At 37.1% G+C, this 14,824-nt stretch overlaps 1 protein-coding gene across 1 annotated transcript in view; it reads right to left on the bottom strand.

The window, feature by feature from the left end:
• Positions 1 to 1,185: 1,185 nt before the first annotated feature.
• The window catches only part of LOC115215765, a 68,377-nt gene continuing 54,738 nt past the window's right edge, over positions 1,186 to 14,824 (bottom strand). The window contains exon 9 of the mRNA XM_036505723.1: positions 1,186 to 1,253. Coding sequence (XP_036361616.1) covers positions 1,199 to 1,253 — 55 coding nt within the window. The 3' untranslated portion in view covers positions 1,186 to 1,198. The remainder of the gene's footprint in view (positions 1,254 to 14,824) is intronic.

The following is a 14,824-nucleotide window of genomic DNA, read 5'->3' as shown; positions in this document are numbered from 1 at the left end:
TATTATTATTATTATTATTTAGGGGTTAAGAGAGATAGTAGGTATCTGAACTGTATCTAGCTTCGAGTTTCAATATATCAAATTCCAATCTTGCCACGAGGGGACATTGTCTTTCATATTTCCAAGGTCAATGAAGTAAGTACCAGTTATATACTGAGAACATTAATTTCACTGATTATATTGTTTGTTGTGTTTTAGAAAGAAATTCTAATCTGGTTTCAATTCACAATTCTGTTTCTTTTATACTGTTGTTGTCTTTGAGAATGAAAATATTGCAGAATTTGCCACAGATTTAATTTCAAAAATTGGTTAATTAATACCTATGAAAGGTATGATTAATTAATTAGTTGTTGCTGATGAAGGTATAGGGCTAAATTTTGCTGAGTAGGAAATATAGTTAACTTCTGGTCCATTACTGGTGCTTATTTTGTCAATCACAGACTGATGAGACTAAAGACTCGCAGACATTTCATGAAGATTTCTGCTCATTTAGTGTCCATCAATAAATTTGTAGACATGTTTTCTTTTGGTTGGTTTTGGTTCCCAATTGAAACCAACCACCAGATGCCCCTGGGGGAAGCATGCACATTACAACTTCACATAATTTGTCAATTTTGAAGCTGCATGTATATTGTAAGAAATAATAATTATTATTTTATCAAAGCAAATTGGCAGAATCGTTAGCATACTGGACAAAATGCTTAATTACATTTCTTCCAACTGTTTACATTCTGAGTTCAAATCCTGCTGAGGTCAACTTTGCCTTTCATCCGTTTGGGGAGTGACAGAATAAGTACCAGTTAACTACTGGGGTTGATGGTTTCAACTAACTCCCTACCCCTAAAATTGCTGGCTTTCGTGCCAAAATTTGAAACAATTATTATTCTGAATAATGTGATGGTAAATTCTCGAGGGGTCAAAAACCACCGGGTGATGGTGGTGGTGGTGGGAATAAACAATACAACCATCACAACTTTTTTTTTTCTTTTCCTCCAAATCTCTGATTCCACTGGTTTTGTTATCCGATTGTTTTTATTTTATATTTATTTCTATTTTCAATAATAATATTGTATTTTAAGATTGGTTTTCAAGTCAACATTGTTGGTGTTAAAAAAAAAAATGAAAAACAAAGATATAACATTTAAATCTCTAGAACTGCCATTTCCAAAGAGAATAAACAAACCTCCTCGATCCACTTTCAGCTCTTCTTCTTCCTCCTCTCAGTCTTCACGTTTGTTGTCTTCTTTTCAGTCCTAGATTTGAGGGATGAGCAATTATGGACATTTGTCCTCATCTTGTTTGTTGTTAACACGTTTCAACTGATATACCCTCCAACCTTCATCAGGTGTCTTGGGGGAAATTTTGAAACTGGGTTCTCATTCCTAAGGTATTTTTCAATATTTATTAAGAGTACCATCCGAGCATGATCGTTGCCAGAGCGGCTATCTGGCCTCCATGCCAGTGGCACGTAAAAGGGCACCATTCGAGTGTGATCATTACCAGCATCAGCTTACTGGCACCTGTGCCGGTGGCATGTGTAAAAGATTCGAGCGAGGTCGTTGCCAGTACCGTCTGACTGGCCCCCGTGCTGCTGGCACATAAAATGTACCCACTACACTCTTGGAGTGGTTGGCATTAGGAAGGGCATCCAGTTGTAGAAACTCTACCAGATCAAGAGATTGGAGCCTGGTGCAGCCATCTGGTTCGCCAGCCCTCAGTCAAACCGTCCAACCCATGCTAGCATAGAAGGCGGATGTTAAACGATGATGATGATAACGTTTCAGCTGGTATACCCTCCAGCCTTCATCAGGTGTCTTGGGGAAATTTTGAAACTGGGTTCTCATTCCTAAGGTATTTCTCTATATTATTATTATTCAGGTCACTGCCTGGAATCGAACTTGGAATCTTGGGGTTAAGAGCACAGGCTACTAACCCCAGAAAAATACTTTAGGAATGAGAACCCAGGTTCGAAATTTCCCCAAGACACCTGATGAAGGCTGGAGGGTATATCAGCTGAAACGTTGTGTTAACAACAAACAAGATGAGGACAAATATCCATCAAATGTAAATAATGCCTTCTTTTCAGCCGAACCCTTTTTTTTTTTTGTTGCTTTCACTGGTTTCAGTTATTAAACTGTGGCCATGCTGGAGCACTGCCTAGAGCTTTTAGATGAATGAACCAATTCCAGTGCTCTTTTCTTTTTTTAAATATGTATATAAGCCTGATACTTATTCTATTGGTATCTTTTGCTGAATTGCTAAGTTACAGGACATAAACATGCCAACACTGGTTATCAAGTGGTGGTGGTGGTGGGACAGACACACAGATATATATGACGGGCTTCTTTTAGTTTCCGTCTACCAAATCTACTCATAAGGCTTTGGTCAGCCCAAGGCTAATAGTAGAAGACACTTTTCCAAGGTGCCACTCTATGGGACTGAACCCAAAATTCAAAAGATTCATTAACCTTATTCCTTGGAACAGCCTGATACTGCCTTGGAGGGCTACTCACTCAACACAAGGTCCCTCCTGGTTCTATGATGCAGACTTCCTGCATTTTAAGGGATCCAAATTAAAATCTTCCATCAAGATTCCAGGTTAATTCTAAACCTCAATTTGACCCTTTACAACTCCGATTACTCTGTTAAGTGGAATGCTTATTATATATTCATATTGTTTTTAATTAATCATGCAATTATCTCACAGCTTTGAGATTTCGATGATGTAACTTTATTTTTAAGATGGCATTGTAGGGTAGGTGTGAGAGACCGGATATGGCCATCTTCAATGCTAATGACAACATTTTGTTGTCTAAGGAGGGCCACTGTGCCAATATTATTAACACAGGCACTGGTTCAACTCCACTTCTTTATTATGAGTCAACTGGTTAATTATCCAACTAATCAATTGTTTGTTTGACTTGGGTTATTTTACTAAATTCATAGTTAAATATCCTGCGCAAATTCATGAAGCGTTCCATATTTTTTATAGGCGTAGGAGTGGCTGTGTGGTAAGTAGCTTGCTTACCAACCACATGGTTCCGGGTTCAGTCCCACTGCATGGCACCTTGGGCAAGTATCTTCTACTATAGCCTCGGGCTGACCAAGGCCTTGTGAGTGGATTTGGTAGATGGAAACTGAAAGAAGCCCATCATATATATGTATATATATATATGTGTGTGTATGTTTGTATATCTGTGTTTGTCCCTACATCACTTGACAACCGATGTTGGTGTGTTTATGTCCCCGTAACCTAGCGGTTTGGCAAAAGAGACCGATAGAATAAGTACTAGGCTTACAAAGAATAAGTCCTGGGGTTGATTTGCTCGACAACGCGGTGCTCCAGCATGGCCACAGTCAAATGACTGAAACAAGTAAAAGAATAAAAGAGTAACAACGACCACGTATTTCAACAGGAAAATGGCAACAAAAGGTTTCAAATGACATCGGAATTGGTCTCTCATTTAAAAAAAATTTTTTTTTTTGGCAGTGGTGGTGGTGGTGTGTATGAAAAACTATTTTACGGCTTGGCTACTGTTCAACTGTAGCTAAAATGGAATTTGTTCCCCTGAATTTGAAGACTACACCAGGGTGGGGCATGAAAAAGTCACCTGAATTCCATGGCATAATTGTAAATACGGCAATAAATTTACACAAAAAAAAAAGCACTCACCCTTTCGTCTGCAAGTGTCATTGTGTTATTTCGGCCACGAGTAAGCGCTGGACAAAGGTGGCACACGAGTGACTATTTGCTGCTTTATTCTCACCACATCAGTCGATTGTAAGATTGCATAGAGTGAACGTGTTTAGCCTTTTCGACCAGAAGACGTACTCAATAGCAGAGAGAGAGAGTAGAGATTGTGGAAATGTGAGAAGAGGTTCTGCTCTGCGGATATTCCTGTATTGACACTATTTTACAGAACCTGCGTTGCTACCCTGGATGTCCCCTCTATATAAATTCCTCCTATCACTGCTACTCACTTTATCTCAAATCCTTACACCTTACGATATATTTGTTGACATCATCAAATCCATATAATATGGAACTACCATTCATATCTTTCTGGCACTTTGGTAAATGGTCAATAAGAACAATTCACCAATCGAAAATGGTTTTCTCTTTGTAACAAGTCTTATGTTGTGTGCCTTCTGTGCCTCACATAATCCGCCTGGTCTTATACTAAAATAAAAATACTTTGTACAATCTTGCAAACCAAGTCAAAAGGTATCTTGGACTACATTATTAAATGTGTTCTTACACGTGAATCTGTCCTGCTCCTTATTTTTCCCCACTGTTCCCTCATTGAAAGGGTTTTTGCTATTCATTCCCTTAAACTAAAGATCCTTTATTTTCCTTTCAAGTCATTGCAGCCAAGACCATGCTGGAGCACTTCTCATCACATAAGTGGCTGATTCCAGTCAAGAATGGAGACAGGCAAATAATGGTAAGAATCAATGAAAATAGTTCTGACCGTTTCCACCAGAAATGTGGGGATGAATTTCAGCTTTAAGCATTGCCGTGGTGAATCACAGATTGATCCCATTTTACAAATACTAATGAAGAATTTTGTTCTCCTTGTAATAGGAAGATGGAATCAATGTTCCATATGTTAAAATGAAATTCTAATGGAATACTACAAATGCTAGGGAGCAGCAGGACTCCATCCTTAGGATTAAGCGGTAGGGACACCATATTTTGTTGAGCAACCATAATGCATTACCAAATATACGAAAGGTTTAGGAGCCAATAATGTGTCCCCTACTTTTTGTGTTAGCAGTGAAATTCAATCAAGTTATCTTTCTTTTTACTCTTTTATTTGTTTCAGTCATTTGACTGTGGTCATGCTGGAGCACCACCTTTAGTTGAACAAATTAAAGCCAGGACTTATTCTTTGTAAGCCTAGTACTTATTCTATTGGTCTCTTTTGCTGAAGTTTTAAGTTACGGGGACGTAAACGCACCAACATCAATTGTCAAGTGATGGTGAAGGGACCAACACATACACACACACACACACACATATATATATATGTGACAGGCTTCTTTCAGTTTCCGTCTACCAAATCCATTCACAAGGCTTTGGTTGGCCCGAGGCTATAGTAGAAGACACTTGCCCAAGGTGTCATGCAGTGGGACTGAACCCGGAACCATGTGGTTGGTAAGGAAGCTACTTACCACACAGCCACTCCTGCATTGAAAGTTATGATGTTTTGTATATGAATATGTCTATGCAAACTTATTGACTCTTGAAGCAATGTTTGTTGATAGGTTGGATGCGGTGCCTTAGAAAGAACAAGAACCTCTCAGATATACAGCCATCACCTATTGTCCTGTCTGTGGTTGCATTGTTATGTAGATGTATTCGTATACGAAATGTAGGAATTGTCAGTGCTGGCACTAAATTCTATAGAAAATTCATAGAGATACACTTAGTAGACAGAATGCTGGTCTACAACATTTAATTAAGCCTTTCGTTATTGTATTTATTTTGAGATGTTCTGTGTTTCTTTCAATTACTTTAAATATAACAAAGAATTTAGTAAAATAACTTAGTGTTAGGAACATAAATTGTGACTAGGGTTTGGTGGAAGGTTTTAATTGAAAACTTATGGAAACAAGACATTTGTACTCAGAGCCGGGTGGGTAACGAAAGGGTTAAACACTAACTTCACAATGCTACAAGCATTGCTGTTAAATGTGCCAGCCAAAGGAAACTCTAATTGTGGCTTTGATAGGGTATGAACTACTGACCTGTTGGTCAGTGTCGTGGTGACCCAACCAAGAATAAGAATTTAAAAAGCCTTGAAGACAAGGATTTGATTTTGGTAATTGTTGATGAAGTAGTGAGCGAAATTACTGATTCAATGAGCAGCTCATGTGAACTGTGAGTAGATGAGTAGGTCATGTAAGGTCCAGCCCAGTAAGATATTACAGAAGAATTCCCACCAGAGGATTCCATGCCATTAAACAGACATCTCATCATATTGGGCTCAGCTCTGACTCCTTCTTCACTCCCTCGTCTTCTGGTAACTGTAAAGGACATTTCCGTTTGTGTGTCCCACTTTGAAGTCATTTGGTAAAAGTTGTAAATCAAGAGGACTAATTGTTGCTCCTTTTCGTTCAGGTGGGGGTTATTACTGCCAACGTGTTTTGAGTGGTTGCTATGGTTATTAAACGAAGTCTTTAAACATGAACGAACATGTCTTTGGAGACGAATAAATCAAATTTATAGTCGTTAAATCCGTTCAGTCTATATAGACACATATATACACACTAAATGGTCTGTATACACACACACACATTAGTGTTCTGTGTATAGAGATACATACACACCAAATATATATGAATGCACTGTCAAAACTAGTTTCAGTGTCTTCAAATGAGTTCTGCTTCGTTAACTAATGAAGGAATCTAATTTATTTTATGAAACAAGCCACCAACCATTAATGTCTTACAACATTAAAGAATGGTTTTCAGCCCTAGGTCATTCCAGAATAAGCAGATACATCATCAGAAACACCCTTGCTGGATCATCCTCACTTAAACCCCTTACAATGGGCAAAAAAAAAAAAGGCCTTTATGCAGACTTTTAGAAATGATTTTGACTTTTTGGGGGAAAAGTGGTACATACTTTTTTCAAACTAAAATTTTGACACAAATCCATTTTTGACCTTCCTTGAAGAATTGAGGAGATATTTTGATATTCTGACACCTGATTGAAGACTGCAATTTGGCAACTTAAGAAAAATCGAAATGCTAAATGTGCCTAGGTTTCCCATTGATCAATAGATTAGCCCCAAAGCGTATCTCTTCTTTCTTATAGGTGCATAATCTATTTTTCTGTAATGTAATAACAGGGGCCATACAGGAAGGCAGAAAATGACAAACTCTGATGTCTGTATCAATCTTTGTCAGTGAAAGAAACCCAAATGGATCTCTTTAGTAATTTTGGAAAAAGAATGTTGCAGTGGAAGGGTTCTAGACATTTGTAGTAAGTTTTACTGAAAGACTACCCAAATGATACCATTAGACTGCAAATGGAATGCTTATCATAGTTTTTACACAACAGGACTTCTGGAATGAAACTGGGTTCCTATTTTGTCTTTGCACAGCTACATATGACAACAGTTACTATTGGTAAAATGCCTTGATTCTTTTTAATTCTCCAGCAAAAATTGTGTTGGTGTCCCATGACTAACACATTCATTTGTACAGAATAGAAGAAATTGATCTTCTTAATTATTAGACTTCATCATCATCATCGTTTAACGTCCGTTCTCCATGCTAGCATGGGTTGGACGGTTCGACCGGGGATCTGGGAAGCCAGAAGGCTGCACCAGGCTCCAGTCTGATCTGGCAATGTTTCTACAGCTGGATGCCCTTCCTAACGCCAACCACTCCGTGAGTGTAGTGGGTGCTTTTTACGTGCCACCTGCACAGGTGCCAGGCGAGGCTGGCAACGGCCATGATCGGATTGGTGCATTAATTATGAATATAATTTTAACTGAATACAATATCTTTTTTTATCATAACTTGGTGAGAAATATTGCTATGATTGTGTTCAATGACTCATCGAATGTGTCATTCTGGTGCATTGTGAAATCATTGTACTGGCTCAGGTACATTGTGGAGAGTGTGGTATAATGGGTTCTTAGTTAAGTCCGTGACACACTTTCAATTCCTGGTTGAAAGCGCTTAACTTATTTCTTTCATACTATTCATGTATCCTTTCCCATATTACAAAATTCTCAACAGAACATAAAAATGGATGTAATTTTCCTTGGGTATTAATTCTAAAATTTCCCCCACCCAGGTCAGGCTCAAATTAGCAGATCTATAATCAAAGGGATTCCACCCTTGACCATCCAGTCTCTTTAGCGGCATGTGTGTGTGTATATGTATATATATTTATGTAACATATGGTATAATTTATAAACAGGGCAAGTTTTTAGCCATTTCTCTGCAGACTGAAAAAAACAATGAACAACTTTAATTTATTTTCAAACCTTATTGGGTTCTCATCAGAGGCGTCTACATCATTCTGACAGTCTCCAGAGAAACAAGCAGCCAAACTGTTTATATATTCAACAAATGCAGCAGTTACTCTGTGAAGGAGTCCCTAATTTGCATAACACTATAAATACCAGCAGCCTGTCAACGGGGATCTTAGTCCACACAGTATCAAGGTATAATATAACATATATGTAACGTATGGTTGTATTTTGGGAGGATCATTATGTCAATAGACACACACACTGTCACTTTATTTTTTCGTTTGTCAACTGGTTAACTAATCAGATATTTGATTAATCATCTGGTCAATCAAAAATAAATTGATTAAATAGTTAACCAATAAACAAAAAAAAATATAGAAGTGAAATAGAAAATGTGTGTTTATTATCATAATTTTAAGGCAGTGCTCCAGCATGGCTGCAGTCAAATGACTGAAACAAGCAAAAGAATAAAAGAATAATAACTCACCCCAAATACAGCAACGTTTCAACACCTGAATTCATATCAAGAATCTACCAAGCCAATTACATATATCATCATCATGATCATTTAATGTGTGCTTTCCATGGCATGGGTTGGACAGTTTGACAGGAGCTGGTAAGGCCAGGGGCCACACACGGCTCCTTCGTCTGTTTTAGCAGGGTTTCTACACCTGGATGCCTGTCCTAATGCCAACTACTTTACAGGGTGTTCTGTGTGCATTTTACGTAGCACAAGCACCAGAGCTTTAACATATGGCACACACACACACACACATATAATGAGCTCATTGTATAGTGTTCAGATGCACAACAACTTGTTAGTAAAGGTTCAAAGAAGGGCCAGAGAGCAGATGCATAAGTGAAGTAAAGAAAGAGAGCAATGAAAGCTGGAAGCATGGGCAGAATCCACAGAAAAACAACATAAAAGAAACAGAGAAATGAAGAGGAAAAGAGGTGACGAGTGACCGACACGTTTGGCTTGAGAAGACTGGTCAAGCCAAGGGAAATCATAGTTATGGCTGATGCTGGTGCCACGTAAAAAACACCCATTACACCCTTGGTGTGGAAGGGCATCAAGCCATAGAAACCCTGCCAAATCAAACTGGAACCTGGCGCAGCTCTCCAGCTTGCTGGTTTTCTGTCGAACCATCCAAGCCATGCCATCATGGGAAGCAGATGCTAAATGATGAGGAAAGGGTGTATAGAGCCATACCAGGTGTAGTGTTTGTGCATTATCTAATCAGCTTCTTTTCTCCCCCCCCCCCAAGGCAGGATGCCTTTCCTGCCACCAGCCCTCCTCCCCACCCACCACTGTTTCCAAGGAAGTTAATATTTCCCTCCATGACCAGAGATGCATTTCATGGAAGATTGCAAATGAGTGACATCACTTCAGATGGTAACACTCGTCTCCACAACCATAACAAGGAGCAACACACACACACACATACAAACATGCATATATACACTTTCTTTCTCATAATTATAAAATACAAGTAAAATATTTATTTTTTTATTATCCACAGGGGGCTAAACATAGAGGGGACAAACAAGGACATACAAAGGGATTAAGACGATTACATCAACCCCAGTGTGTAACTGGTACGTATTTAATCGACCCCGAAAGGATGAAAGGCAAAGTCGACCTCGGTGGGAATTTCAACTCAGAACGTAAAGACAGACGAAATACGGCTAAGCTTTTTGTCTAGCGTGCTAACGTGTCTGCCAGCTCACCACCTTAAATACAAGTAAATGTAAGTAGAATATTGGAGTGAAAAATACTATTTTTCTGTCTCTCGCTGACTCAATCCTCCTCCACCACCATTTTAATTATTTCCTTTGTGATGATTAAGAAAATAGTTGAGCAAATATCCCCCAACGCTTTGCTTTCCTTATTTATTTAGCTGTCTTTCTGTTTACCCCGACGACGTATGTGTGGTGGTGGTGGTGGTGGTGGTGTATGGTAGACAGTTTGTCTCACTCAATGGCCTGGATTCCTGACAAGAGACAAAACCTAACAGCACTAAGTGGCTACTGATAAGCTACAAAGCATTCTACAAAGACATCTCTCTTGATTAAGTTTTCCTTGTTCCATTAATCCTTATCTGGATTAAGTGTTAGGACGAGATCTACCTTATTAATGTAGTCTTAAGTTGTCACCTCCAGGATTGACTGGTGACAGCGAAAAGTTATTTTGAGATGAAAGCAGTGGGAGAGGAGAAGGAAGAGGAGCTTCTCTGTCAGTTTAATCCAACCTCACTCTTTTTCTGACACTAAATAAACATTGCTTCAAAGAATCGATTTATCAATATTGAAGTGTTGAATTGATTACATATACAAACACACACACACACATTATATATATATACATCATCATCATCATCGTTTAACGTCCGTTTTCCACGCTAGCACGGGTTGGACGGTTCGACCAGGGTCTGGGAAGCCAGGAGGCTGCACCAGGCCCAGTCTGATCTGTCAGTGTTTCTACAGCTGGATGCCCTTCCTAACGCCAACCACTCCATGAGTGTAGTGGGTGCTTTTTACGTGCCACCTGCACAGGTGCCAGGGGAGCCTGGCATCGGCCATGATTGGTTGGTGCTTTTAACGTGCCACCGGCACGGAAGCCAGCCATACATACATACACATTTTAAAATAGTGTACATTTAAACACAAAAGAAAACTAACCTTTAACAGGTAATTTTTACATGCTAGAAATAGCAGCCAACACGGCCAAAACCACGGTTTAATAGCAATTTCCAAGTAAATGAAAAATAAAAACTTTTACCTTGTTATTTTTATTAGCAGTTATACCATGGTTATATATGTATCTTATATATATACACATATACACACATACATAGCTTCCACACACAGTCTGTGCATGTGATAGTGACAACAATTGAGAACTCAATTTGTCCAGGCAAAGTGTAACTCACAAAAAGTGATCAAGGGTTAATTAGAAAATATGTGAAAGTATGACTTGTGTTTAAAGTGAAAAAGTAGAATAGAACAATCCCCTGATACTCACCACTACCACCACCACCACCACCACTACCACTACTACTACTGTGAAGGAGAGGTATGCGTGTTATGTTATCAATTCCCCAATATGAATAAATGAATGTGACTGGGGAATATGTTGCAGTAGGTCAGGTGGGGGGGATGGATATAAAACCAGATTAGTTAATCCTTTGAAGGCAGGAAATAGCCGAAAGGGACTCAACATGGCATTCTATTGAGATGATGTATCATCATCATCATCATCATCATCGTTGTTTAACATCCGCTTTCCATGCTGGCATGAGTTGGATGGTTTGTCTGAGGACTGGCGAGCCAAAAGGCTGCACCAGTCTCCAGTCTGATCTGGCAGTGTTTCTACAGCTGAATGCCCTTCCTAATGCCAACCACTCCAAGAGTGTAGTGGGTGCTTTTTATGTGCCACCAGCATGAGGGCCAGTCAGGCAGTTCTGGCAATGACCACGCTCAAAAGGTGTTTTTTACGTGATACCTGCACAGGAGCCAGTCAGGCGGCACTGGCAACAACCACGCTCGAATGTTTATTTTTCACATACCACTGGCACATGTGTCAGTAAGGCGATGCTGGCAACGATCACGCTCAAATGGTGGTTTTTACGCGCCACTGGCTATATATATATATATACCTGTGCTCAAGGGAAATGTGAGCTACTATGAAGAGAGAAGAACATTGAATGGCTAAGGTGCAAAGGGCCATGGAAAGGTCCTTGCTAGGAATATTGTTAGGAGAGCATATTTGAAATGATATAATCTAAGTGCAGACCAGAGTGGACAGTGTGATAGCAGAAATTTCCTGAATTCAAATCTGAACTTAATTTTGGCTTTCATCTCTATAATCATAAAAAAAATACCCATTTCTTTACTACCCACAAGGGACTAAACATAGAGAGGACAAACAAGGACAGACAAACAGATTAAGTCGATTATATCGACCTCAGTGCATAACTGGTACTTATTTAATCGACCCCGAAAGGATGAAAGGCAAAGTCGACCTCGGCGGAATTTGAACTCAGAACGTAAAGACAGACGAAATACCACTAAGCATTTCGTCTGGCGTGCTAACGTTTCTGCCAGCTGACCGCCTCATAAAAAAAATACCAGTGATATATTGGTAGAATTCTTCATCATTTACAAAAAAAAAAATATAGCCTTATATTAAACACAAACAATAATATTTCTGAATTAAATTAATTGTTACCAACCCACCTGGCATTGCTCCTGGTTCTACATTTCAAAATTCCTGTTTTAAAGGATTTAATTTAAAACCTCCATCAAAATTAATTTCTGTTCCAAACTGAAGCTCAATAACAACAAAGTTAATTTAATAAATTCTTCATTATATTCAAAATTTAATGAAACAAAGGCTGTGTAGTGAAGAAGGTTACTTCTCTCTCTCCCGTGGTTTCTGGTACAGTTCCACTGCATGGCACCTTGGACGAGTGTCCTCTACTGTGGCCCTGGACCGATTCATACCCCAAATTCTTGTGATTACATTTAGTAATCAGAAACTGTGTGGACAACCATCATGATAAATATACATATATGGTGTTTGTTATTGTGCTCCCACATTCACTTGATAACCGGTGTTGGTTTGTTTATATTTTTGTAACTTGGCAGTATGGCAAAAGAGACCGATAGGAAAAGTACTGAGTTTGACTAATACCCATCAAGGCAGTGCTCCAGCATGGCCAACAAGTTTGATTTATATCAAACAGGTCTTTTCTGATTGGTTCTGTTTGAAATAAATACAAATCTTACAACTCCAAATGCTTGTAACGGTGATTCTGCTTCCATTCGGTCATTGCAGTCATCTGCAACGGACTTGTATTATTTTTCTCTCTGGCAGAAAAATTAATTGCAAATGCAGCGACTAAACACGACTTTCCTCAACTCGTTTTCATTCATGTTTAAACTTGAAGCTTCAATTAAATGGCTTTCATTACAATAACCATGGCTGCTCCATGTTCTTCCCAAAGCAGTGTTCAGTGATCAGTGGTTTTGTTTTTAAAAAAATAATTCATTGCAGAACAAAAGATGTCTTCGAAGTATGAGTAAATCCTTTTCCAACATAACCCCTGCCTTTTGAAACATTTCACCCTCCTTGGTGGTTGTCTCTTTTTACTCTCCGCCTCTAAGAGACAGAGAGAGAAAAAAGAGTGGGGTTTGAGTGTGTGATGAACCACCGTAGGCATTTCTGTGTTCACTTCTTGGACAGTAACAAATTGATGGACATCTTTGAATGGAAGCAATGGATGGTAATCCAAAGGAATAAGGCTAAGCCTCTATGAAGGATGATCCAATACCTCAGTTTTCACTTTCTGGAAGATTCCAACAGTCTAAGCAACAATATGAAGTGGAGTATTATCCTTCAACAACAACACATCTTTTAACAATAGTCAAGATTTGGACGTTAAATGATGATGAGAACCAACCAGAAAATACCCAGGATGAAAACAAAGATAATATTTGGATAAATATAGCTTTTGTTAAAAGGGTTCATTCTTATAAATACATAAAGACACTTTATTATTTTCCCAGCACAGATGTACCCCCCACTGGTCCTTCCTTATACACTTACAATTCACCCCTAATACTAAAATGATCCACCACCCTTGGGTGGCTAAACAATTTAAATTTTAGAAAATTACTATTTTTAAATCTCACAACACGAGATATTCAGCAACAGTATTTTGTAGTAAAGATTGTTTACCAACATAATATGGCAGTCCTGGTTTAGGACGAATGTTGCTGTAATTTAGCCCCAGGAGACATCGTCTCCAGCTGGCTATACAACACGATCTGTGTGCTTATATTTTTGAACAAGGGAATCTAGCACCCCCACTCAGCTCAAAATGATATCTGTGTAGTCTGTGCTGATGAAGGGAAATAACCAGGAAATCATGATAAAACAGATATTGTTTTGAGCTGAGTGGGGGTGCGAGATTCCCTTGTTTGAATAAATATTGATAATAATATTAACAATGATGATGGTCATAATAATAATAATAATAATGGTAATGATAATATTAATAAAAATGATAATAATAATAATAATAATGATTATAATAATATTAATATGGATAATATTAATAATAATAATAATGATAATAATAATAATCATAACGATAATAATAATAACAATAATATAACAATAAAAATATAAATAATAATAATAATTATAATAAGAATGATAATTATCATAATAATAATAATAATATTAATAATGATAATGATAATAATAATAATAATAATAATAATAATGATTATAATAATAATAAGGATAATAATAATAATAATAATAATAAAGATAATGATAATGACAATAATAATAATAACAATCATAATAATAATCAAAATAATAATAATAATAATAATATTAATAATAATAATATTAATAATGATAATATAATAATAATAATAATGATAAAAATATTAATAATAATAATAATAATGATAATAATAAAAATAATAATAATAATAATAATAATAATGATAATATTATTAATAATAATAATAATAATCATAATGATAATTATAATGATGATAATGATAATAATAATAATGAAAATAATAATGATAATAATGATAATAATACTAATAATAATAACAATAATAATAATGATGATAATAATAATAATAACAACAATAGTAATAATAATCATAATGATAATGATATTAATAATAATAATAATGATAATAATAATAATATTAATAATAATAATATAAATAATAATAATAATGGTAATGATCATAAGAATAATAATATTAATAATGATAATGATAATAATAATAATGAT

This window comes from Octopus sinensis, linkage group LG9 (assembly GCF_006345805.1).
Source record: "Octopus sinensis linkage group LG9, ASM634580v1, whole genome shotgun sequence".
Taxonomy (NCBI): domain Eukaryota; kingdom Metazoa; phylum Mollusca; class Cephalopoda; order Octopoda; family Octopodidae; genus Octopus; species Octopus sinensis.
Note: the sequence above shows the minus strand (reverse complement) of the source record. Positions and strands in the feature narration are given on the sequence as shown.